The sequence below is a fragment of the Agelaius tricolor genome, unplaced genomic scaffold (genome assembly GCF_023055355.1).
Source record: "Agelaius tricolor isolate 1412-34295 unplaced genomic scaffold, bAgeTri1.0.p SCAF_11, whole genome shotgun sequence".
NCBI classification, from domain to species: domain Eukaryota; kingdom Metazoa; phylum Chordata; class Aves; order Passeriformes; family Icteridae; genus Agelaius; species Agelaius tricolor.
The window spans coordinates 23236944-23264329 of record NW_027269271.1 but is presented as its reverse complement, the minus strand read 5'-3'; the positions used below and the strand labels follow the sequence as shown (position 1 = coordinate 23264329).

The following is a 27386-nucleotide window of genomic DNA, read 5'->3' as shown; positions in this document are numbered from 1 at the left end:
GCCGCGGGAACCCCTTCTGGACCGCCGAATTAAAGAAAAAAAAAAAACAGTCCAAAAAATCTTGGGTTTAAACTTTTTAAACTTTCTGGCTGCTCTCCCCCCCCCTTTCCCCCTCTTCTCCCCCCCCGCCCCTCTCCTCCCAACCTCCTCCCGAAGCGGCGGGGCGGGAAGGAGCGTCTCCGGTCTGCAACACCAAAGCATGGCGGAGGCTGGCGATGAGAACCGTCCTCCCCAAAGCATCCAGCGCCTCTGACAAGCCCGGAGCCAGAGGGGGTGGGGGTGGGAAAGGGCGGGAGGGGGGAGAGCATGGGAGGGAGGGGGCAGCCAGTCCTTCCCCCTGCACTTGTCAGATGCAGATGGGACTGGCAAAGTTTGTTTGAATAAAAAAAAAAAAAAAAAAGGCTAAAAAAAAAAAAAAAAGGGGAAGAGCAGGAGGAGGGGGGAGGAAAAAAAAAAAAGATCCTAGAAATCCAAAAAGGCTCATCTGGGAAGGAGAGAGAGGAGACCGAGAGGAAGCGGGATGCAACTCAACCTGACGCTGATCTGCTTCGTCTTCGGGGGGTTCCTGCCCGACGCCGCGGCCCGGCGGGAGCAGATGGACACGGGGCAGTGCGACCTGCCCCGCTCGGTGAGCCGGGCCGGGCCGGGCCGGGGGCGCGCCCGCCCGCGGGGGATGCGCGCGTGTCCGCGGGGCGCGCGGGGGCCGCGGGGCGCGGGCGGGACGGGGGCGCGCGGACGGATCCCCCCCCCCCCCCCACCCGGCTCCGCGCACGCGGGCGCGCGTGGCCCCCACAGGTGTGGCGGCGCTGCCCCGCGTGTGCCCCGCGGAGGGGCCCGGGCCGCGTCCCCCGCGGCAATCGGGGGTCACGGCGGGACCCAGCCCCACGCGGGCCTCATGGTGCCCGTGGGCTTTGCTCGCCGCGAGCCCGCGTGGGGTTGGTGCGAGGAGAGGGGGAAGCGGGACGCCCGCTCCTCCTGCCCTGCGGGCAGCCCTGAGGGTGGCATCGCTGTCTCCTTCCTTTGTGCCCCTCCATCACTGAGCAGCCCCTCTGTCTCCCCCGCAGCAAGGAGAGCTCAACTCCTTCCTCTGGACCATTCGCCGTGACCCCCCCGCTTATCTCTTCGGCACCATCCACGTGCCCTACACGCGAGTTTGGGACTTCATCCCTGACAACTCCAAGGCCGCCTTCCACGCCAGCTCCAGCGTCTACTTCGAGCTGGACCTCACGGACCCGTACACCATCTCGGGGCTGGCCAGCTGCCAGATGCTGCCCCACGGGGAGAACCTGCAGGACGTGCTGCCCCGGGAGCTGTACCGCCGCCTCAAACGCCACCTGGACTACATCAAGCTGATGCTGCCCCACTGGATGACCCCGGACCAGCGGGGCAAAGGGCTCTATGCCGACTACCTCTTCAACGCCATCGCCGGGAACTGGGAGCGCAAGAGGCCCGTCTGGGTGATGCTCATGGTGAACTCCTTGACGGAGACGGACATCCGCTCCAGAGGGGTGCCGGTGCTCGATCTCTACCTCGCCCAGGAGGCCGAGAGGATGAAGAAGAAGACGGGTGCGGTGGAGCGGGTGGAGGAGCAGTGTCACCCGCTGAATGGGCTCAACTTCTCCCAGGTAAGGAGGCTTCTGGGCCTCGTGTCTTATCCCAGGATATGGGGTGTATTGTCCTTGCACTTCCATCAGCTGATGGGGGTGAACCCCAAGCTTCTGCAGTGGGGTGGTCACTCCTGGGCCTCCAGAGCTTTTGTGCTGGGCTGCCTGTTCTCCATCATGCCGATCCGTGCTGCCTGCAGAACCCCCGTGATGTGCGTGGGGAGTGCTGCGTGTGTATCACGTGTATAATTTATTTGAGAGGCAAATGTCCAGGGTGTGAATGTGTGTGTCTGCTTGCCTGCCACTTGTGAGGGAAACTTACATGCTTCCCATCCTGTCCCGGAGCCGGGCAAAAAGTGATTTTTTGTTTGTTTGTTTGTTTTGAATAAAGCAGCTCTGTGGTACTTGTCAGGAAGAGGATGAAGCATGAACAATGAAAATAGGAATTTCCACATTGTTCAGATTGATTTAAGTGCATGCAAACTGTCAGTTGTCTTTTTAGTGGTCACTCCGGGTCAAAACAAAGTGGCTCATGTTGCCCTTGTACTGGGGGAAATTGAGTGTGCAATATGCATGGGTTTATTTCATTTTAGAGCAGGTAAATTTCAGCAAACAGAAAAGGATGTAGGATAAGAAACAAAAGTTATTGGTGTAACTGGACTCCGGAATTCTTTCAATGGATTTAGCTTTAAACAGCCAAATACTAAGCCATGAGATCTATTTCATTTCAGTGGATTAATGAGGAACACAGTAACAGCTATTGACTTTGCTTTGTGGAACTGTTTATGTGAAATGAGATTTACTAGAAATTGAGGAAATGAACGTGTGTGGAAGAAAACAAATAATCCGGGGGAGATTTAAGATGGTGTCAGTTACTGCTATGATATTTCATTTTTAACCTGCTTTTCGTCATTAGTTTTGGGTCGGTCTATTTCCAGCCTTATCTTACTGTCCTACTTTGACCAAAAAAATTCTTGGTGATGTTGGGGAATAAGGATTAAAGGACTAATCTTCGGTGTGATTAAAATGTCCTTAGAGTGCCTTCACCCCCTGCTCCCCTGAAGTCCAGTAGGAGCTATTTGAAGGGGAAAAAGTCTGGCTTTCACTAACATTTGGTTCATCCATATTTCAACTAGGAGTCTTAACTCTGCATACAGCCTTCAGAGCAGATTTGTTCCATACACTTTTGAATGTATTTTCTTGTTTATCAGCAAAAATAATTAAAAGAAAGCCCCTCAGGACCTTTGCATTATTTAACACACGTCCAAATCAAGGAATTCGTTTTACACTATTCTCTCTGAAAGGTTTAAGTGCCTATCCTCTCTGATGAGCCCTTTCTTTAAGGTGAGGTAAAAATAATTAACCATTCCAGACATCCTATAGTGTTTGGTTGTATTAGGTCAAAAATGGCAGTTACAATCAAGCACATGAAAGCACCTGGTTAAAAACGTAGCACTTGGAAGCCTTTTAAATGTGAATCATAGTACATTTTTTTCTTTTCAGAGAGAGTGAGCAACAGAGAAAGGAAAAGGGACAGAGTACAAAACTCACTGCTGCCCTTAACCATAATTGTTTCTGTCCAACTTTTAAATAGAAACAAAAATTTCCCATTCATTTTGCTCCAAAAATAATCTAAAAAGAACAGTAAAGGTATTACTGCTATTGGCAAGCAAAGGACAGTCATTTATGCAAAACATTTGTGCTGATTAAAACAATACATTCCATTTTAATTGTTAGAGAGAATTGACAAAGTTGCTGAAATAGATCAGTGTTCAGGAGGAATTTTCCTAGATTGAAGCTTTTTCTGGGAACAAGGCCACCAGAACAACAGGAGACAAAATTAAACCAAACAAACCAGATATTTATTTTCTTGCTTCCTCTAGATTTCCGTGCATCCTGACACCTGGCTAGTTGTTTAACAATAGTAATTTGTAATGTTATCACACCGTCTGGCAGTCCTACTGCTTGGTGTATTACTGTGCTAATTTAGTGGAGTGGATTAGTATTGCAAGGTTTCACCTCCCAATTCCAGGTCTTGGAGCCTTCCTTAAGCAACACGTAATTAAAACCCACTAAAATGGAAATCAGAAATTGAGCAGCTTTTGTCTCGCAGGGTGTTTGCACAGTTTGATGAGAACATCTGTGATAAATTATAGTCCCAAATCTGCTAAGGGCATCAGCGGTTTTTTACCTGTTTTCAGCATTACTATTACAGGAACACTGCACATTATTTCTGCATTCAGAATTCAGGTTTTAGGACTGAGCCTTGCTGAATCATGTCAATGCTTTTGTTTCCCACATCCCCAAAGTCCAGTATTTTTGCCCTAAGCAAATTATAAAAAAAAAAGACAAAAAAAGCTTTTTTTCCCTACTTCTTCTCCTCAAAGGCAGCTTTGTGCTACTGCAAATATTTAATCTGACTACATGCACCAAATCTGTTAATCTGATACCGTGAGGAGGAGGAAATCTAGGAGTGGTCCCGGTGTGGTACTTGGTTTTGATCTGCTCTGAAAGAAAGTGGATACACTTGCATTTTTGACCAGGAACGATCTTTGAAACGTTCTGTGCGTGGCTTTGAAATGTTGATTGTCTTAGCCGGATAAAAAGATTAAGGTGGCTCATATAATTAGCTGCTTCCTGGAGAGCCAGCTCCTGCAGGTAGGGCAGGGAGCATTGTTTTCTATTGTAAACCCCGAAACTTTGTAGTTTGATGCTCTGCTCCCCCTGAAACCCTTGCACAGTGTTTCCTGCCGCTTTTCCACATCACTCCCATCCTCCTGCCTCCTGCTTGGATCCTGGGGGGAAGTGTTATCCCACCTCCTGGGACTCTGGCAGCCCTGGGTATGGTCGAGCTGGTGTCAAGGTGTCTGAATCCCAGCAGAAGGCAGTGTTGGGAGCCTGGATGCAGGGGAATTGGTAGCAGGCTTGGGTCAGGCTGAAATTTTACTGCTCCTTGGTATTTGAAATTTCAGGGTTTTCATGGGAGGTGGGACAGAAAGAGCTGAGGCAGGTGAAAAAGAGGAAGCAGACAAGTCTGTCTGACAGCACTGATGTTTATGTAGAGAGTGGCCAGAAAAGGGCAAAATCAACTTGGCCAGGGCTGCGAATTGGTGAGGGGTAGATGACATTGCAGGCCTTCTCGTGGAATTCTGGCAGAGGCACTGCAGCCACTACTGGCTGTGAGGGCTCATCCCTGTGTTTTCTGAGGGCCAGCTGGGATTAGGGCTAAACTCTCTCTCCTCTTTGGGACCCTCATGTGGGTCTATGATGGGAAGCTTTCCCCAGGCTATTGTTGGAGTAAGGAAAATTGTGATGGTGGCTCCTGCAGCTGCTCAGGTCTGGTGCATCCTCCCTGATGGCCCAGGGCTGTCTTGGGACCCCCATCACCCTGGAGTGATTGCAGTGTGTCCCCACTGAAGGTCTGTACAGTCAGCAAGGGGAAGGTCTTACTGCTCTACCCAAACTGCTGTTCCCTGGGGAGGTGGGTGGCATGTCTTGCTTGTGTTTGATCCTGTTGCTCAGCAGGGTCCACAGTCCCAGACAGTGTTCATAGCCCTTCCTCCACATTAGAACTAAAATCCCCTTCCCATCCCATCCTATCCCAAGCTTGCTCTCCTCAGGGACAGTCTGCATTCAGCTCATAGCAGATGCCTTGAATCCCAATGTTTGTAGGGGAAATTTTGTATCAAGGTCCAGCTTCCTGCCAGTCTGTTGGCAGGGAAGCTGTCAGGCTGGTGAGGAGCTGCCAGCACCCCCTTCTCTCCCCTTTGGCTGTTTGGGAAGCCCTGACTCTGGTCTCCTCTGGCTGGTATCATTTCCAACTGCAGGGGGAGATGTTAAATATCAAACCAGTGTTGATTGGATCAGAGACAGCCTCAAAGAAAGAAACCTCAGACTGTGCCAGATTAAACTTCACACTTCACCATTCTCCCCCTTTCATTTCTTTGCCGCCTCATTCTCTGCACAAATAAACCTCATCTCCCAGCTTTCTACCAATGAGACAGCATTCATGGGGCAGGAATGACTTTGTTAACAAAATCAGTTTTCATTTCCCAGGTCCTGCTGTTCCATCAAACCCTGGGACATGGCAGCTTTGATTACTCTGGTGATAGGATTAGAGGGGGGAACAAGTGCTAGTTAATAAAAGGCCCATGGGTGGTCCATCATGTTTGGTCACTGACAGCTCTGCAGCCTCGAAGCTGGACCTTCAGTGGCAAAACAGTAATATACACAGTAATATATAGGCAGGGCCACATCCTGGACTCTCTATTTAATGTGCCCTGTCCTCTTGAAAAACAAAACATTTCTATGATCACAAAGCTGGGATTCTCCAAGCTGACAGGACCAGTGTAACTGACTTCAAGAGAAATGTACTTATTTGTCCTAATGAAAGATCAGGGCCCAAAGTTTTCTGAACTGAATTAAAGGGCTCAGTTTCAGAGCTAGCTGACTTTTGATTGTCTGCATAGTTTATATGAGGGAGTATTACTGATTTTTTAAAAATTTTTGAAATAAAAAAAAAAAATTTTGCCTAGTAGAAATGGCATCTTCTTGCTTTTATAGAATTTCAGGCTTTGTGAAGAGATCAGGAGTCATCAAAAACAGCATTACCTGTTTTGATTGCTGAATGGTTTGAAAGAAATGTTGTTAAAGGGTTTGATTTCACATAGCTATACATAGTGCACATAGTTTTCAGCTTGCTGGCTTTTGTTAAACTATCATTCCCTTCACCCCCTTATGCCCCAGGGTAAAAAAATTCCTCCAGCAAAATTAACCTCGGGGTAGAAATTCATATAGCAAAAATAGAAATCCTTCCATTTAATTCCTTTTAAGTACTAGTGGGAGCTGCTTTATGTCTTCACCAGGGGAGCTGTTGAGGATGAAACTGCGCAAGTATTAAAATGACAGTAGTGGCAGAACACCCGAAAGGATCAGCAGCTGACATTTTATAGCTGTACCCCCATGTAGGTGTTGCTCTGTACAGCCAGTGACTGTGTGCTCCTGCCCCACAGCCCCTTGGAAGGCTCACCCAGGCATTTGATGGCTATTAAGAAAGCAGCCAGTCACTAAGGATGGCTCGAGGGGCAGCTGGCAATTCATCTGTTTTATTTATTGTGTATATAACTGCCAGAAGTGTTTGTACAACAGGTCGGATATGAGCCCTCCCTTTCCCTCTGATCCTTCACACCCTTGTTGGTAACATCCAAGCCCAAGGCAGGTGTACCTGCCTCCCACGAGCAGGTCTGGAGGATTCTGCTGGTTGATTTGTTTGCAAAATTATGGGTGCTGCCTGTAATTGGTATTAGGTAGGAATTATATCTTTGTAAGATGGTTCTTGAAAGGGCAAAATCCCCAGAAAACAGTGTGACAGACACTCAGGGGAGTCCCTACTGTACCCGGGGTAGCTTAACTTTACCAGTGTATAGAAGTCAAATCTTGCAGAATCATGCCATTTTTTCCTGTGTGTGTTTGCCACCTCTGAGCTGCTAACCCAGTAGATACTGGGTTAGCCCCTGTTTAGTAAATGGTATTGCCCCTGTTTAGTAAATGGTATTTTCACAGTGATGATTTTCAATCTGTTTGTTATTTGCTGTCACTTTGTGATGCTGTTGCAGCAGCAGTCAGGATCCTCCTTCAGGCCCAGAGTGCTTTGCTTATAAACAGAATGAACCATTGACCCTAAAATCCTCCACTTGAAGTATAGTGCAACCTACAGTTCTCAGAAAGTCTTTAACAGCCTCCCCTCAGCTCCCTAGTGAGTAGCAATCCATGTTATAAAGGCAGCCCACATCATTTGGGCTTGCAAAGGCCAGAAATGATCTTACACAAGGGCACTCACTCACCTTGCACTCCTGCAGAGAGGAGATCAGTGGCAGGGCTCCTGGCAAAGCATATTTAGGGACTTCAGAGGGACATACTGTAAAATAACAGGTTTCCCCTGTGCTATGCTTTACACTGCAAACCCTTATTAATGTTTTCACTGTTGTTAGGAGTTGATGAGACAGGTAAAAGGCAGAAGAAATCACAGTGTTACTGCTTAAACCATGGGAACTTTGTGTGATTTCTTTCATCTTTTGGTCTTATTAGTGAGGTTCCCTGCCTGCTTGGATGAATGACTGTAAACTGGCATCCTCAGAGGACAGTGTTTAAGTTATAGCAAAAAATGGACATTTTCAGCAATGATTGGTATTTTAGAAACTTCCTTGGTTTTAACTTTCAAGGGTCAGTGTTAGAAGAGCCCCATTTTGCACGGAAACATATCTGCCTTGTGTTCTCACACTTTCCCTAATCCCTCTTCCAGGTAGACAGCCAGTACAGATGCTCAATACCACTATACTTAAAATCTGCAGAAAGCACTGTAGGCTGATGACAAAATTTCAGTATCTTTGGGAATCTCTCAAATTATTTCTTGGTTGCAATTACTAAGAGATTTTTTTCTGAACATTGCAACAATTTTTGAACTTAATACTCCTTCTGTAACCCCAAAAGCATTATAGTTTCCATCTTGCTTGAGACACCAGAAATTAAACTGGTGCCTGCAGAGCTTAAAACTGCACATATCAGTGTTTGAACTTAATACCTCAGTTCTTGGGCTGGAATTGGAGCAAGACTATGCTCTGTGCAGAGTGGGAACAGACATGCAACTAAACTGTAAGACTGGCTGTATCCATCACAACAGCTAGTAGTTACGGTGTCTCAACACCTCCATGAATTTGCTTTTTCTGGTGCTCAATGGAACAATACAGCTACCTTGTAAAATTGTTACTGTTTATTGGATCTAATTGTCATTTAAAGGCACGGACAATGAAAAGTGACTTGGTTAATACCTGTCAGAAGCTCAAGCAGGAATTCACACTCATGTCTGCTGCTTTTATCACTAGTTATTCCAACACCAGTCATTCACATTTGGATTTCTAATATTTTAGAGCTTCTGGTGCAAGTAATTTCAGGACTTCTAGCGCAATATAAATGAAAGTTGGTAAAAACTTTAAATTAAAACCATGTGCTCAGCATTTTGAAATGGATGTTGTATGGCTTGAGGAGGCTCATTAGAAAAAGTATTTTTAGTTTGAATGAGATCAAAGACCCAAGATTTTCCACTCTGAGGGTCATTTAGCATAGTACTGGACACCCCATTTCTCATCATACATAGACTCCCATAGGCCAGTTATGCCTGAAGAAATCATTGTCCCTGAAATATTGTAAAAATTAGATTTATTATCAATGGACCGCTGCTGATCACCTCTGTCCAGGCACTGCAACAATGCTGAGGGGTTGAAGAGTCTTGGAGATGTCAGATGTTTATTCCTGACTTCCTCAAAATCAGGATTGCAGCTCATGCCAGTGGGTAGCAGTGTTGGAAATGACAGACTGAATCCTGTGTGTTTTATCCATTCTAGTGTCTCTTGAGGCCAGGGAAAACACTGAACCATCCCCAGAAACTCCTAGTAGCACACAGAGAAAAGATTGTAAAAAAAGAAAAAGAAACGAATCTGATATCTTCTTTTCCTAGGCTCAGTTAGTGTGGAAGTTATGAAGCCTTCCACATGAATTCCAGTCCAGACGTTCTTCATGCTTGGGTATGCCTGCAAAGTGGGAGTTAGCTAAGATGGGGCAAAAAGCTAGGAATTCAGTCATTGGCAGTTTATTTAGCTGTATCAACATAATTAAGGAAATAGCAACAAATGCTTTATGTTTCCACCAGATTTAATTAAACTTACTTGATGCTGCTACCCTAACTCTTCCATTGGGGCACTTGTTGGGAGACACAGATATCTCCAATATATAAAACAGAGAAGAATCTGCCTTCATAGAGCAAAGCAATATTCATCAGACTTCCTTATTGAGCCAAAGAATGAGAAAAAGGAAACAAATCTTACAGTTATTTTCTAACCTCTTTCCATTTTAATAAAAGTCAAGTTATGAGGAACACAGGGAAAGTATTGCTTTCAAGTAGGCAGTTCTGTGTCTTGAAAGTATCCCCTCAATATTTTAGAGACTGTACTAAATCCAAGGTCTCCATTAGGCTCCCTCACTTTTGTTAACAATCACAATGAAGACTGATTATTCTCTGTACGCTTTCTGCCACTGCACAAATTTAGCTCTCCTTTGATTTCTTGCAGCCTTTTCCTATTACAGGTGACAGCATAATAGTGATGGGGAATATTTATTTAAATGTGAGACCAAATGCTCACAGTGCAGGAGTTTGCAGAGTCAGCAGAGAGGGAGAGGGCAAAAGGGTGATTTGAGAAACATGCCCAAAATTTTGAAGGTCTTTGTATTCCTGGCATGTGATTGATTTACAGTTTTAGAAATGATTACTGAGATAAATGTTATGCCAGAAGGAAGTGTGATGGGATGTCCCAATGTGTCTTGTTGATTCTAAAACACTGGTAAAATCATCACAGCACTATTAATTGTAAAAATGCTAAGCCCTACACCATGAGAGGAACTGGTCCTGACATACTGGGAGTCAGGTGGGATGCTAACTTGTAGTTTGTTTTCAAACTGAAGTAATTCTTTATTTTTGGGATATCACAGGGGCAGGGGAGGTACAAGTGTGCAAAAAGGGCCTAAAAATGTTATTTTCATATGAGTTAATGATACAAAAAACCCTTCTTTGTCATAATGAATTTCCTGATTAAGACAGGAAAAAGCTAGAAAGAGCATTCTCAAAAAAGCTCATTGTCTGCCTGTTGGAGCAGATAACTCACAAACACCCAGAAGTGAGCAAAGTCAAGTTTTCTAATACAAAGTTATGGCCAAATCAATTCTTATGTGGCTTAGCCTTCAAACAACAAAGTTCAGCTCCTTCAGCATTTCTCCTTTCCAGTACCAGAATACCAAGGAGAAAATACCTCCTCAGTCCATGAGACCAGGTTATACCATCCTGAAATAATTCAGGTGTTTGGTGGCAAGATGGAGTTGAGAGGCTCAAGGCAACAGGCCTTTGCAGGCATGAAACACTGTCCAGCTTTATGGATCTGCCTGTCTGCAGACTGGCATTGGCCAGCTTTTTACCCAGCTAATTGTGTGAGGCCAGAGAGGATTTTCTTTATTAACTTGAGTGGCTTGGCTGTGAAATGAGACATACTGTACAGTGTATAACTCAAGCTTGCTTTCAAAGGAATTTTTGTTGAAGCTGGGTATCCAGAGAGATCTGAGCCTTTAACATGTAGTCATCTGAAACACACTCTAGGAACTTCATAATTTAAGGTCAGCATTTGCACTGGTTCATATTCCAGTAATGGAATAGTGCTTGCTTTAAAAACATACTCAATTTATATCTAAATGTACAAAGATGGGCCTTTTTCTTAAAAATAAAGCTGACAGCTCTGAGCACTTGCTGTGCGTTAACTGTGGCTGGATAAGCTTGGAATGGATTTACCCTGTAGGGACTACAGCATATTATGGCTCTGAAGTGGAAAGCAAGCATCATTGATGAACTTGTACATTCTCAAAGCTGGAAGTATTAGCTGTTGGGAATCACTTGCAGTAGTACCCTTTTGTATTTTAGGAAGTACAAAGACCTAAAATCTCCCAAAAGGTGATGTATTTTGGCATATTTTGGATGGGTTTTGTGATTACTGACAAAGAGATCCCAGTGGAAGATATTCCTAAGAATGCAAAACACAATCACTAAACCCACACAAGATCCCTTATCACACTCTCTCTAAAGTTGCTGCAGATTCATTTGAATTACACTGGAAAGATTTATCTCTTATTAATGGAGCACTCTTCATTTTTTAAAATTGAGTTGTTGTGCAACACATCAAATAACAATGTCATAACACATCATAAATCAGTTTGTTCAGTGAAGGATTCCACATGAGTTAATCTAACATCCTGGACACAGTTCATGAGCAGTTAATTTTAGCAGTTCTCTTTGATACATATCAGTTAAGGCAAAGCAACTCCAGCCATTATGGAGTACAGTCAAAACTGGTTAACGGCAAAGCAAGTACAGACAAAGATTGTTCACAGATAAAGCCTTTGGCAGATCATTCAAGGGATCTTTGCTTTATATATAGAACAATTGTAGTTCTAATACCAGCAGTGCAGACACTCTGGGACAAAGAGAAAATACACACACACACACAGACCAAACCACAGAAGAAAACCACACACACCACTTGGTACTTGAGTCTAACAAGAAAGTCAAGCTAAAGTTCACCAACCCTGACGTAGCTACCGAAGAGCTCCATGGCAGGCAATGAGATGGGAAGAACCACCCCCAAAAATGCATTCAGGAATTATTCCCATTGTCAGTGTGGGAGAAACTGAGAATGTTTGATTTGAAACACAAAGTCATCCGGCGGCCTGCCAAATGCCATTTATCTCAAGGTCACTCAACGTAAATAACCCAAGGGTTAGCTCCAAAGCAGGAGGTAGCTGAACAAGAGTAGGGTAAGGGATTCCTCTCTCTTCCCTGTGGATGTTTGGCATGCTACTGACAATGTTTTGAGGCCTGGCACTCCTGATGAGTCTGGTATATTAAGAGCAATATAACACAGCAAAAGCAGAGAATAATAGCTGAACGTAGCATTATGGAAGGGACCATGGTTTGAGACCAAGCCACTAAGCTGTCGCACATTTTCTGCAAGAATTAATCAGGGACACTAATTAGAAAGGAAAACTTCAGCAGTAAAAAAAATTCTTTTGGATGCTTAAGTCTGAAAAGATTAATCCCTGTTACACAGTAGGGACAACCAATGTTTATTTACTGTTCAGCTGAGTGGTTGCATGAATTTTTCTTTCTTCTAAAACACGAAGTATCACAACCTTCTTATACTTTTTAAGAGAACAACAAGTTTAACTGTAACATCAATAATCCATCATTATCAGTCAGGGAAGGAAGAGGTGTGTTTTCCCAAGAGTGCTCAGACCTGAGGGTATGGCTTGGAATATAACTATGGGAGAATCCCAAAAGACTTGGCACCTGTTCCCCTGTTCTCTGAGGCAAAGCTCAGTGTAGTTCCCACTAAAACAAATCAAACAAGTTGGCAATCCTTGTACTGGGAACCCAAAACTGTATCTCTTGAAACCAGGCAAGGTGTCTTTCCTGCTGGTTTATGCAGAAAGGAGTTTCAGGTAGATAAATAATTTATTAAGAGAATGAGGGAGAAAAGAAATGTTAGTCAATATTCTTCTAATTTATATGTGATTTTGATAGGCTTAAAAACCAGAATAAGTAGAGTTACTTGTGATTTCATGTTGAATTTTTGATGCCATGAAAAAAATGAACTAAACTCACTAAGTCAGAAGGAAAACTAAAAGTGTTTCAATTCAGTCAGCACCACTTGAGGTCACTCTGCAGAGTCCTGTACATCTGTGTGGCCTGAGCACCATTCCTTCCAAAATGAAGGGAAGTAGGCTGGGCATGTGGATAAAGAACCCTGAGTCTTTGTATACACAACACAGACAATTTCATACCTGTAAGGCCTTACATAATGTGTGGGAAACTGAGGCATCACTTCAGAGGCTGAAATACCCCAATTATGTTACTGCATCTGGGGCTAAGACAATGATTTTTCCATCTATAAATTTCTCTTACACCTCTCAAATTATTAGTACTCCTAGAAAATGAAATATTTGTATGTGGAGGGGCTAGAGTTGATGAGATGGTGATGGGAAGGGGACATCTGGAGAAGTCCAGGCTGATTGTGAACTCCAGAACCTACAGCTCTTTGGGCAAGGGACTATGGGACCCATCTTCATCCCTGCTGAATAGAGTGGCTCCACCCCTCTTTGCTATTTTAGCCCCTAAAGGAATTGTTTTTCTCAAATGCAAATGTTCTTGAAAAATGGCAGAGCATAGACTTGCATCATTGGTAATGAACCAAGGTCCTGTGTGTTGCAACAACCTTTGTTGAGGGATTGTTGTGTTGAAAATCCACTGATTTTGGCACAAGCTGGAGAGCTCAGCAGTTCCACTTTGCATGTCCTGCCATCATTCAACAGGCAGACCCTCTAGCTAGACATCATAGCAGGGCAGCCAGTTGGCTTCTCCTAACCTCCTTAGGTTTCCAGATGTCATAACAAAATGAGAGAGAGAGACTTAGCCATCTTCCATGTGTTTACGCTGGAGCTGCTAGGCAGAAACCAAGCCACAACACTGCACAGCTTTTCAAAAAGGACTTAATAGGCCTCTCTGTAAACAGATCTAAATATTTGCTCCAGTGACATTTATCGCATCACACGTCTGGCGCGAGTGTTTCGTCCTTGTTTTGCTTGCATGTTTGGATTCTCTTATAAACATTAATGAAGTGCCTGAATACAAATGAATAATCCTCCCCCTTTCTTCCCGCCCTGGAGGGGAGGGGAATGGGAGGGCATGAAGCAATAATAGTTCAACCTTCAACCCGTAATTGCTCGGTACATTTTGATGACAGTTTTCTTTCTCACGTGCTTTAAAAGACTTTATTTGGCATGTACATCTATGTAGAAGGCATTGCACCTTTCTTCAAAGGCAGCTGCAGTCAGAGTTGGAGTGGAGGGCACTTAGCAGGCAGCACTGTGTCATTTGATGTTTGAGAAGTCATAGCAAGTTGACTTGCTGCTGGGTTCCCAGCAGACTGCCAGAATTCTGCCCCATCTACAAGGCTTTTAACAGAGGATATATTTAATATATGCTTTCCTAGGCGTCTGCTGTTGAGCTGGACAGAATAATGGGCCTGAAGCACCTCAAATCTAACTCCATTTGACAGTTCACCTACCTTTTGCTGGAGAACTGGGGTCATTCAATAGGTATTTTCCAACTACCTACAGCTTCAATGACTGGAGACTATGTGTTTCCAAGTAGTCCCTTTTGGTCTTTCAATGCCTTTATGGAGGCCCTGGAAAGTGGTTGTCTTGGTTGTCTTTTTGCCTGGTTTTGAACTGAAACTGCCACATCCTCCTTTTGATTTTGTCACTAAAGGAGAAGGAGAGTGTGGGGTAAGGAAAGACTGACCAAATCTTGTTTCCATAGGTGGTTTCTGTGGACACAACCTTTAGAAGATAATTCTGTTGTCTAGGGCATGAGAACATAAACCAAATGTATTAGAAGCCTGTTTCCTGATCCTGAGAGGGGTGAAGTTGTGAAACAGATCAAGGCATCATCCCTGAACCTGTTCCAGACTGAGAAAACATTGAGTATCTCATTCCTGTGTGGGAGCAGTTATATTACTGCTCCATTCTCCCTATGCAGTTCAAAATGTCACAGTGTCTTCCATGCACAATAAATTACCATCATCTCCTGCCAGGTGGGACAGTGCTTTGCTTGAGACTTTACTAAGCATCTTTAGTTTCTGCAGCTGGGCTTGTAGGAGCAGTGGTTTGGCTTGCTTGGAAGCCAGTAATAAAAGAAATTTTCTTTTAGTCATGAGGGGCTCTTCAGAAATTCCCTGAACTCATGCAACTAAGCTCTCAACTCTTTGTTAAGAGCAAAACTGCTGCATTTAAGCTGTGGGACATAAAAGAAGTAATCAATACTCAGAAAGTTCATTCTTCAAACAGTCTTTAAGAAAAAAATCATCCTATACATGACATCTACGGGTCTGTTGTGTGCAATACTACTAAGTGCAAAGGATTTATGTCCCAATAGTCAGGCTTTGGGAGGTCAGAACTAATACCCAAGAGGAAAAAAAATGCATGTGTTTCCTTCATCTGAGTGATTAGGTATAAAATGGGTTAAAAATTAATACTGTCTTTGGTTCAGCTTGTATATGAAAACATTCAGTCTGCACATACTTGAGTACTATTCGAAAGTGCCTGTCAACTCCATTAATTATCAAATTGCTTATTCAGTCTATGCATTCCTTGCATAAATCCATATCAACTTTGCCTCTTGTAACAGTGTTTGTTTATATGAGCTGGAACTCTCAATCCTGAGCAGTCTGAAACGCCTCTTGAAAGAATTTCTTCATCTGCACCTACAGGAACCCAGGCTAATTGCTATTCAGAGGATGCTTTTTTGGTGAGGAGTCACAAAATTGGCTGGAAAGGTGTCCTTTTGTCACTTCTGTGCATATTGATAATTCAGATAGAAGAGACTAAAATCGTTACAGTTCTCAGCAGCTGTGAAGTGTACACCAGAAAAAACAAAAAGCTTGGAGAAAGGGATAGAAAAAAAAAATTGCTGATATTTTTGTCGTCCTCTTTCTAATGTGCCAATACTAATGGAGGCTTTTTTTTTAAATGAACTTATAGTCCAGTGTATTCTTTTGTCCCTGTCGCTCAAGCATTCTGCCTTTTGCTCATTTGCTGGAACACAAACATGGAAGTGTATTTGAAACTAGCTGGAGTCTTAAAAAAACAAAATTAAGGCAAGCTGCCAGATCAAAATCTAATACACAACATATGTTTACAGGGTTATAGTCTCTTGCCATGCTGGCTTTAACAGCACTCCAGTGTGAAGTAGAGTTAATGCCTTCCAAGATCTTTTATCATCCATTGTGTTTATCAAAACGGTAAAAATACTGGTTTTATTTCATCAAATGCACCTTTCCTCTTGTCGGAAGCCCTTTGAATTCCCCACCACATTTGGGATCAATGGAAGAGTATGTCCTTGGTCGTCTTTGTCCCGTTCTCCTCCTCTTCCCAAGAGCTTATATTCCTCAGGGGTGACCAGGTTCATCCAGCAGTTTGGCAGGCAGCCCTGAATAGGACCCCTGGTTTCAGAGAAGACAGTAATGTTGACCCTCATGTGCCTTGTGCATTTGATGTGTAACTCATGACACCTTCTGAGGAGTCCGTCAAGAGCAAAGGGTTGTCCAAGTCCAAAGCAGAGGATTGAAGTGAATGAGGTGCTTTAAGCTGACTTGGGCTACCTCAGCTTGTCCAAATGTAAGAGGTGCCATTGTGTTTGCTCAAACTTTAGTGCTTTCTTGAGAGCCTTCTGCACTTAGCAGAGGCTGGCATTTGGTGTGGCCAGTGAGCCACACTGAGGCTCTGTGGTTCCTTTGGGCTGTGCCTTACACACTGCTGGTGTCTCTCATCCTGTGGTGCCTCCAGCCATCCACAGCACAACGGGACCATTGCCACTGGAATCTGCTGCAGTGGAGAGCAGCCAGCTCAAGGCAAGGACTTGAGTGGCAGTTCAGCATGTAGGGGTGGGGTGCAAGGGACAACACTGCAGGGCAGAGGGAATGGAAAACAGGGAGAGTTGTGCCAGACTTCTGTCACCTCCTGTGGCTGCTCTGCCCGGTGTGCAGTACACACTGTACAGCTCCTTCAGCAGCAGCTGGATGCAGCCTGGAGTATGCAGGGTCCAGGGAGAATAAACTTGAAGTGTCTGAAAATTTTGTGGGATGAGACAAAGCCTTGGTGGGTATATGAGGCTCTGAAATAGCAGCGCCCCTCACTATTTCTTCTGCTCATTCTCCATATGTGAGATATACCTGTCCATGATCCATGAAGCATCCTAGGCCAGCTGGACTCCATGGGCTCTATGCACTATTCCAAGCTTATCAGGAGAGCTCTGTTAGGAGGAGGCAGGAGTTTTCTGGGCTCTCAAGAGACAGTCCTGACGTGGCCTTTTGTGTTCATTTCTTTGCGTGCAAGATGGGCAAGATATTAGAGGTATTTATTTTTGGAAAATGTCTTTTTTTTTTTTAAACAGAAACAGTGCTGATGTAATTTTTTTTGTATTTGAGGAAAGAAACATTCCTTGAAATGTCTCAATTTCAAATTTAAAGAGAAGTTAGAAAAACCATGAGTCTCATCAGTAAGAGAACAATCTGGTGAGTGACCCAGTTGGAAATTTTTGTGCTATTAGTCCATAACAACACATTAAAGATAGAAAAGGCTGAATTCTTAATTTTTTATTGAGATATTGTTTTTCCCCACTGAACTGTAGATAGCAACAGAAACGTAAATCTTGTAGCAGGTTTGGATAAACTTGCCAAGGGAGAAGAAAGTCCTCCTGTGCCTCCTTGGTGGGAGCTGTCTAACACAGCTCCAGGATGCCTGACTGGAAGGTTATTTGAAATAGGAGGACTTTACCTCTGTTGAATATAGAAAATTCTTTAGAGATGTCAGGAGAGTAATAGTGTTTACAGCTTACTTAATGTGTAATTACACCTGATTTGCAGCAGGTCAGGTCTCTGCTCACATCAGTAGTGTCATGCTGTGCATGGTCATTGAAGTTCTTTAAGTACAGTTGAATGACATGGGAGGCAGGACATGGCAGTTTCACCTCAACATTTCATCAAGGAAATCTCTCTTGGATTGCCTTAGCTTGGAGTTCATTTCAGAAATAAAAATCACATACATGGAAGACCACAAAAGCTGTCGTATAAATACTGGGTTTGCATCTCTTGCAGCTCCAGGACTTCAATCTTTGTAGCTCAGATCTCACTGGACAGCCAGCTTACCCTTTCACTTGAGGAGAAAGTCAGAAGAGGTGGTCATGGTTTGGACTTTGAAGCTTCACCTCTTTCTTTTCTCCTAAGAAATGTCCTCTTTCTATCACTAAGGAGATGAGCTGCCTAGTTCAGCTTTTAAGTCAAAAGTTTAAGCTCCTGCTTGCAGTTCTTGTTTGGCTGTGCTGTTTGGTTCTAAACAATTTCTGTATCCGTTCCCATTCTGTTATGCCTATTTCTGTTTGCCTGGTCAGTGCAGAGTAATGTTTAAGAGATTCAGTCAGTAAAGTCCATGTTGGCTAATTCCTTGGACACAGTGACTATCAGGACAATGACCTCTCCCTGACAAAGGCACTGTTTCCTCTATTTCAGCAGTATTCTATGTTCTGACCACTTGCGCTGTGCAGAGAGAATTTGCTGTGTGCTTTGCTGCTGCCCAAATGCAGATGTAGGTTTTGGATTATGAGATTTTGAGTTCTGAGAATCAGCATGGGTTTTAATGCTCTTGATGACACAGCCAAATAGTGTTGTTATGATAAAATTCAAAATTCATCTCTGAAGCACCTCTTTCTAGCGTTGCCTCATGCATTCTCAACTAGAAACGTATTCCTTTGTCTAAGTGACTTCCACTGTTGGAACTTTTTCCTAACATATTTAAGGTTTTCCTTTACTGCTTCCAGATGTAGACCCTTGTTTTACCATTCTTCAACTCTGTAAATATATTTTCTCTGGTTCTAGTACTGCACAGTTATTTGATAGACAAGATCATGCTCTCTCTTTTAGGAGTCATTTATTAAAGAAAGTTTTTACAATTGCAGACAAAAACCAGGCTTCTGAAGAGAATGAATTTCAGGTTTTGTCTCGTTGGTTAACCAGGATTCACACCCCTTCTGGGACAGTTCCTAGAGACACCTCGTGGCTGTCAGGAGCTCTACAGAGCACATCCTGCATGTGTCAAATTAATTTATTCTACGCCTCAGCATCCAGAGTTATTTGAGAAAGAGTTAAGAGTGATGCTGCCAACCTTCTAATTAAAAGCTAGAAATATTTTCAAGTTCTCCTCTGATGGAAACAATTAAGCAAATATGTTCTAAAGTGGGATTACCCCCCAAACCCAACAGCAACATGTTGTCTGCCTGAGTATAATTAAAACTATCGAAGGAAATTTTCTATTCCAAGATGAAAGGAATTGTTGGTTAGTTCTTAGATTCCCATACTCCAGTTTATACTCCCATTCTGTAAGAAGTACAGCAGGCAGCTCAGACTACATGGATGCAGTTTGTTGCTGGGATTCTTAGCTTCTCAGTCAAAACCACACTAGTCAGTTCAGAAAAGTAACAAACCAAACCCCATTCCTTCAAACACACGAGTCCAGAATGAGTTAGATGATAAGCTTTGTACAAGAGAAAGACAGACTGACTTTTTTAGGTTTCAGGTCATCCATTAATGTAGAAATTTAAACAAGTTGAATCCTGGTGAGATTGCTCACCAGGCAGTAAGTCTTTCCAGTAGTAAGTGAGCAAGACCTAGAATTCACTATCTCTCAGAATAAGCAAAGTGTGCAGCCTTTTTGTGTTTGATGCAAACTCTGTGAAAATGATATTTTAAAGAACAGAAGCCTTTAGAGGAATAAAGTTTATATATAAACTAAGCAGTTTTACTGGATGTAGTTGCTCTAGACCCAGCTGAATAGAAGTCTTGTGATTACATTAATCTTACGTGTTTATATCCAATTATTCAAGATTATACTTACCATAATCTAATCATAATTTCATGTATATACATATAAATAAAAATGACAGGTAGGTGGAAATAGTGTTACCTCTTCTTTTCTCAATGAAAACCGAATCCTGCAAAATGATGGAATTCATCTTTCCATAGCAAAGGAGAATAGTGTCCTACATATGCTTTGCACAAGGCTTTGCCTGAAATTAGAATGTCCAAAGAGTCCCTCAGATTCAGGGGTTAGTTCCTACTTGGGGCAGGAGTAAGGAGGTAAAACATTAGCAAGAAGAATAGAGTTATGGAAAGTATGACTTTTAATGATAAATCCCCGTCTTCATGAAAGCAGAAGCATGAAAGCAATAAAAACTGTCTGCTTTACTGATTTTTAAAATATCCTGGTTGAGTAGGAGTCTCATTACTGAAGACAACAACTCCAAGTTAGTAGTAGGACTTCATAAGGATTTTTTTTCCTTAATCAGAACCTAGAACCACCTAGATAGGGTTAGAGTTAGGTGTATGTATTATCATCTTGAGCTGAGATTTTTTCTAGGGGTACTTCCACACATTTTCTGTAGATGCCCAAGCAGTCTCCTTGCACTGGGCTGCGTATCCAGGTATTACTTCTTTCTGTTCTATGGAAAGCATACACTAGGGTAACATTCAGGTCTTCCAAGCATTAAGCCTTAAAAAAAGTCACCATGTTTACTTCAGCTTTCCCTTTCTAAATTGCTTTGACAGCCCTGTGCTTTTTTAACTCGTTTTGGGGAATATCCAGTCTGCCATTGGAATTATTTGAATTGTACAGAAAGAAAGGAGGGCCTGTTCCCTCCGAATTCCATATATTGTGTCGCTGGAGCTTTTCATGTTCCATAAACAATGCTCTCTTTTTCTAACACTCTCTCCCTCCCGCCCATAGCCTGACTTTCTATAATTTTCTTGACATGGACAACTCAGCATTTTTGTGAAAAGCTATGACTGATTTTCTGCAGCTTTACAAACAGGAGCTTGCTGGTGATTTCAAGAGGATCAGGTAGTGTGATGCAAGCGAGACTGGGTCGGGTCTCTGGGACTTCAAACATGTCTCAGCAGTGCATCTAGTTGTGAGTGATTGTTTTCCCTTAAAGCATTCATGATCTCCAATTGGCAAGTCTCCTCTCATAACTAAGGAGACATTTGGAAAAATGTTGGTATTTTTAAATATCTTCTTAATCCCTGTAGAACTCTAGCCACATACAAGCAAGTGGCTTCATTTTTCCACACACTACTCTTTCTTTAGTTAATAATTCAGTTATTATGTGAGTGAAATCTCAGGAGGTACTCTGAGTTGCAGGCACTCTGTCGTTTAAGTTCATTGCAAGCTTCCTATGAGTCTTTTAATACTTGAATGGTGTTTCATGGTCTGTCTTTGACGACTCATGAAGCTGGATCCCAGGAGAAAAATCACAGCCTAGATAAGCAGCCATGGTAGATACTGCAAAAGCAGTAGTGCTTGTGTAGCACTTCAGTGGATTGATGCCTCAGTATATATTTATTTCTTTCTTTACCAGGAAGATGGATAATTTCCAATCTTAACAACCACGCATGGGAAGGATGAATAAGCAGTATTTGGGAATGGAGTCTGATTGGTTACACCCTTGTCTGGCTGTGTTTGCTGGTGCATTTTGCATAGCATTTCTGGAATGCTTTTCTGTTGAAGTGAAAGGGTTGTTGCAGCATTTGATTTCAGCCTTGTAAAGGCTTTAGAAGAAATGCCAAGCCCCTGTAGTCTGGAAGCAGCAACACTGACCATGTGCCATGTAACGGAGAGGGAAAATGACTCCTTTCCAATGTTTGCACTGAACATGAGTGTCACCAGAAAGCTCTAGGTTGCTCTTAAACTCCCTTGCAGCCTGACTGCTTTGTGGTGGACCTGAGAGGTCTTGGGTTAATGTCATCTAATGCATCCTAATGGGCAGCCTAATTGTAACTGCCATTCCAGCTGTCCCTTGTGGGTTTAACTCATGTAAATGAAAACCACAGCTTTCCAATTTACTCTTCAGCATGAAATATTATATTCTCCTTAAGTAATGTGTTTTAATTGCAGAAGCAAGAAAATATATATATATATATGGAAAGAGTGGGTGAGAGCTTGCAGGTTGTATATAAACAGCAGGGCTTCTTAGTTGTTTCTTTTCTTCACCAGTGACCTGTCTTCTCTCACCTGGCTGCTGACTTAACAGACAGGGAACAGGCCCCAGCTGATCCCAAGGGGTGAGACTGCAGGTTGAAATGTGTGGTCACTTATCCCAGCTCCCATCTGCTGCAAGATGTGCAGATGGTTGGACACAGCACTCTGAAGCTTGCACATGCCCACTTGATGTCAGTCTGGAGTGACTCTCTCTCTCTGATTTATGTTGGCAGAGAAGATCAAAACCCAGCTTAAAAATTAGGTGACAGAGACGTAAAAAAAAAAAAGAAAAGAAAAAAAAAGAAGTCAGTAGACACTCAGAGGCTGGGAAAGGCTGCCAAATAAGCATTCCTGCCCTTGCTTACGATTCTCCACCACATACAACTGGCTGTGTACGTCTGGAGCAGCCAGCATAGTGATCTATTCATAAAGGGCCAAACTCAGGAGCCGACCTGCAAGGCTTGAGTACATTGACTACACATGGGGAAAGTGGAGCAAGGGCTCTGAGGGGCTTCTTGGAGTTGTGCAGGACAAAAATCCCCTTCTTTCCAGCTAGCTAGAAAGCAGGCACATCAGCGGGAAAGAATGGTGTTGTGCTTAGGGCTTTACACTGGGTTTTGGGACAGCAAGGACCAATTCTCTAGTTGAGCAGAGAGTGTAATTTCTGTAATCTGCAGCTGCCTGGGTCCTTGTGAGGGTCCTTGTCACTGCTTGGAGCTCTGCAGGGATGCTCTGATTTAGATACTGCCCAATACTTGCTACAGACCTGAAGCAGAGAATAGCCAACACTGCCAGACAATGATTTTGTCTTCCCTGCACTTTACTGGCTGACCTTTGACATGTCCTGTTCCACCAGGTCCTGACAGAGAGAGATACATTCATGAAGCACATGAACTGCTGTTTTCTAATGATGCTTTTTATCTATGCCATCAAGGAGAACTGCATTGAAACCCACTCTTTCCTTGATGTGGAGCTTCTGAGGGGGCAGGACAGAGGCTGAGAAGGAAACAGAATACTTCTCTTCAAAATGTCCAGCTGTTGTGTTCAGGACGATGATTTGTGTGTTCTCATTGTGGGTTGCATGCTCTAGCCTCACCTCGTCCATATCACACCAGGGGCAGAGCTTGCAATGCCACATATTTCTGTTTATCTTCTCAAGTGCAGGTATAAATTCCCATGTATAATCCACAGCATTGGAGCTCATTCGGGGAATGTTTCATTTCTCCTGTTTATTAGTGGTGTGTAATTGTAATTGGTAAGCAGTCACAGGGGCAGCACCTTTAATCTGCTTAGTGAGCCATTCCTAAAAGGGATAGAAAGACCAACAGTGGATGACAGATATTTTTTGCATGTGCTTGAACAGTGTTTCCACTAAGCCTTAGATAGGCTGGGGAATGTTGCTGTTCTTGGATGTCCTCTCATTGGTACTCAACATCTGAAGCAATCTCAGATCAGCATCTGAACATGAAAATGCAGTTACAGTTACTCCAATTCTTTTCACAGAAAACCTACTTGCTTTTAGCTTAATATTGTCTTTTCCTCTACTTTTCCTATCATGCATTTTATGATAACTTACCCTTGGGAAACAAAGCTGGTTATGGCACTGGGCAGGTGCTTCTCAGCATTTCAGCTACTGGCTGTCCATCTCAGGTGGCAGCTACTTTTAAGATGTTAGGTCATCACAGGAGTGTGAGTAAAAGTGTAATCCTGACTCAAGGTATGCTCCTGATGTATTTAAGCCATAGCCTACGAGGTAGATTTGTGGCAACCCTAGATGGGTTACTTCAAATATGCAGGTTCTGTCAGCATTCCTGATTTCCTATCCCTAAGGTAAGTCAGCCTCTGCCAGGTTTCAGCTTTGGGTGATAGGAAATTCAGAAGTCAGTTGCTAACAGTCACAGCTTGATTGCATATGTACACACAGAAACACACATGCAGAGGGAAAGCAGAAAAACAAAGCTGTACAAAAGGAGTTATTTATCTGGTTCTTTGTTTTCCTCCTGCCGCGTGTGAGCACAGCTGGGATTCCTGCTCGGCTGGGGGTTTCCAAGGGGCAGGCGGCTCATGCAGAGCCTCCTCCGAGCTGGAGGTTCAGAGCACGACTCCTCCACAGAGGTAGCTCAGTGTGAGGAGCAGAGCTGCACTGACCTCACACCATGAGAAAACGAGGCTCTCAGTAAGTGATTTGGCTAGGAAAAAATGGTAGAAGGAAAGAAACTAAAGAAAGCTTCTTCTGAGCAGGGGGTATTTCAGTGGTCTATTTTCCACTGATCATTAGAAGATTAACTGCTGGTCATGTTCCCAGTTAGGCACTCTCAGAGCTTTTTTGATCCTGGGCAACAGGTTTATTTGCCTAATTTATTGTTGCTCTTAGAATTTTAAACTCAAATATAAATTAAAGTCTTTTGTTCTGTACAATTTAAAAGCATGTCTGGGATGGGGAGCCCAATATTTGGCTTGGCTTCATGTTCTGAGATGTATTTCAAGAGCTTCTGGGCATTACTGGGATGAATTTGGGGTTGCAGTTTGTTTTCTGAATTATTTTGGTGCTTGATGTTTCTACACTAAGAAGAAAGGTCACTGCCAGCTGTTAAGCAATGAAGAAGGGGAGTGGTTGTAAGGAACCTTTTTAGACAAACCAGTTGTTGGTGTGTATCTTCTAAAAGGGGACAAAGTTAGAAGTTGTTTTGTTATCACAGCTGATTTCTGCAACCATTAGGAATGGTTGGAAAGAAAATTTCCAAAGAGGTGGAGACTAAAAAAAACCTAATGAGTTACATCTACAAGATCTGCTGATTATCCTGTAAGACAACTCAGAATGTATCTGCTTCCAAGAATCTGAGAATCCTTCTTGGATGTCTTGTCTTGGGTGGAGGTATGAGTTGGCTTGGAACAAGCGCTGGTTGGGGCTTCAGCTTTTCAGCAGTGGTTCATCATTGTCCTTGGTGTGCTGAGTGACCCAGGGCAAGTCACTTCAGCCTCTCCAGATTTTGTTTATTGAGGGACACTGAATTATGATGGATGGTAATTATATCCCCTCTCTGTGGGGAGATCGTGGGCAAGGAGATCACATCTTCAAACCACTTCCACCCACGTGCCTCTGTGCTGCTGTGCCTGCCAGGTCTGCTAAGCTCTTCAAGGTACCATGCCTCTTCTGTCTGTGAAACTTGTCAAAATATCCTGTCCCTCGAAAAAGATACATTTGGGATGTCAATAATTGGAATATATTGTTCTTGGCCCACAGGGAGTCTGACACAACAGCTCTACCTTAAACACAGCAATCAGCCTGCAAAAGCCAACAAAATCCCACAGACCAAGTGATAACAACTGTTTCACTTTCTTAAATCTCCCAGTAATCTGAGGGATGAGTGAGCTTCGTAGCTGAGAATTGCTTCTAAGTACAATTTACTGGGGTTTGTTTTTTAATACCCGTATTTATTACGATTTTTTTTAAAGAAGTCTTTTCACAAGATTTGCCAAAGAACATAAAGGTTTGTTGTAATGGATCAAATCACTTATCCTTATAAATCCACTACCCTCTGTCTGCCAGTGATGACTTGGCTCAGCTCGAGAATCAGCTTGTGTGTAGTACAGCTGGGTGAAGGCAGGGCTGTCCTGAAGGGCTGAAAGCCTCCATCCTCCCATTCCTCATTCTGACCATGGCAGCCTGGTGTTGGCATCCCCTTCTTGGTGCTGTCAAGGCTGCACTGCTGCTGGTTGGGAAAGGCTCAGAGGAAGCAGGTAGGCTCCAGAGAGGCTTTGTACTGAAAATATGTCCCCTGGCCTGGTAAGCAGGACAGAAAATTTGATGTAGAGTTTTTTCTTATCATGGATCCAGTTTCTTTGGAAGTAGGAGTGATTGGAAAGAAAAAAATCCAAGGTCTGAAAAGTGATGTGTGGATCACAAACATGCATAGTAACTGCCAGAAACAATAGGGTCTTGTATTCTGGGTAATCTACAGTAAAAACAGAGACTATGAACTTCATCAGTGCTCAAAGGCTTTGAGCTCCATTTCCATGTGCATCAGCCTCCTAGATGCTCCCTGCACTTCCCAGAGATGAAGCTGTGGCAGCTAAAATGAGGTGCCACACATAGGCTGAAGGACACCTCATGCTGCTGTTGCTAAGGTTTCAGAAAGCCTGAAAGGCAATTCTTCACTAGGATTAGGCATTAGGGATTTTTTCCTTGCATGTTACAGAGCTATATACCATTACAGAAAATTAAGATTCCTGTTGTAGTGAGGCACTGTCTAAATCCATCTGTCTTGGGACAGTCACTGCTCTGCAAGCCAGTGGGTGACATTATTCTGAGGGAAGAAATCCAGCTGCTCTCTGCCCTGAATAGGCCATGTAACCTTGGGACAGTTGTGCTCAGCTTCCCTTTTCACCTTGTCAGGCTTTAACCGTATGGTACAAGACAGTTGCTTGTTGAAGGAAGGGCTCAGCTTGCCATCGTGGGCAGATGTGGGGGAAGAGGACGAATTGAAAACCCTCATGTTTTGGATAGGAAAAAATATCCTGGTTGTGATCTACTGTTGCATGCATAGGTCAGGGAAGGATTACCCTGCAGTTAAGGAAGAGGATGGTATCAAGGGACAAGTTCTGTTCCCAGCTCAGCCACAGACTTCCTTTCGGACCCTAACACTTCATTCTTTGTGACTTTGTTTACTCACCTGTCTGATGGGAATAATACCGCCTACATCAGAGGCAAGTTGTGCTACTCTGTGTTGATGCACGTGGTGTTAGTTAGGAACATTAAAATGCTTTGTGATCCATGGATTTTAAAAAAATGCACTGTAAATGATCAAGGCTGTTACTTGAGATTTTAGTTCCAGACACTGTACCACAAATCAAAATATCTCCTTTTATTTCTTACTGTAGAATGTTTTAAAACATCCAGTGGTCAAAACGTTGCACTTCAGAAAGCAAATGCAAATTTTGGACAACCTATGTAAAATCTAATTCCATATTTAAGCTTTATGTATGTTCTAGTTTCCATTGATATTTGTCATGTTATTTTTATTTTATATTACTGGCAAAATGCTCTTCTCCGTTTGTTGGTGTTACCTATCCATTGTCCAATACCATTTGTTTCCATGTTTGGTATTTTTTTTTGTTTTACTTTACGTCTCCCTTGGCTTTAGAGAACTAAACTATTCCTGTGCTCATTATTCAGTTGGAATTTGGAAGGAAATTCAGATCTTTTTTTTTCTTTTAAGTCTGTTTTTTTTACAGGCTTCAGTAGCTCACTGAAAAATCCTTTAAGGAAGACACCAAATAGGAAGGTGGAAGTCTTGGTTTACTACTCCTTTCTGATCTCAAGCTGTCTGACACCTGAGGTCAGCTACAGAATATGATTTTATTCAGGAGACATTCTACTGTATAAAAGGTATAAGGTTTATATAGTGTATTGAGGCATGTAAAAAAACCCTTACGAATAGATTGTCTGGGATCACTGGGAAAGGCTGTAGCTTCCACAAGGCCACCATTTTAAAGAGCTTCACAGGTTTGTAGTGAGGAGCAAGGTCCTTGTCCTCAGTAGTGTTC

The 27386-nt window shown here is 43.2% G+C and overlaps 1 protein-coding gene across 1 annotated transcript in view; it reads left to right on the top strand.

The window, feature by feature from the left end:
* The first annotated feature begins 275 nt into the window (after positions 1 to 275).
* TRABD2B (TraB domain containing 2B) overlaps positions 276 to 27386 on the top strand; it is a 260371-nt gene continuing 233260 nt past the window's right edge. The window contains exons 1-2 of the mRNA XM_071436682.1: positions 276 to 628; positions 1065 to 1625. Coding sequence (XP_071292783.1) covers positions 521 to 628; positions 1065 to 1625 — 669 coding nt within the window. The 5' untranslated portion in view covers positions 276 to 520. The remainder of the gene's footprint in view (positions 629 to 1064; positions 1626 to 27386) is intronic.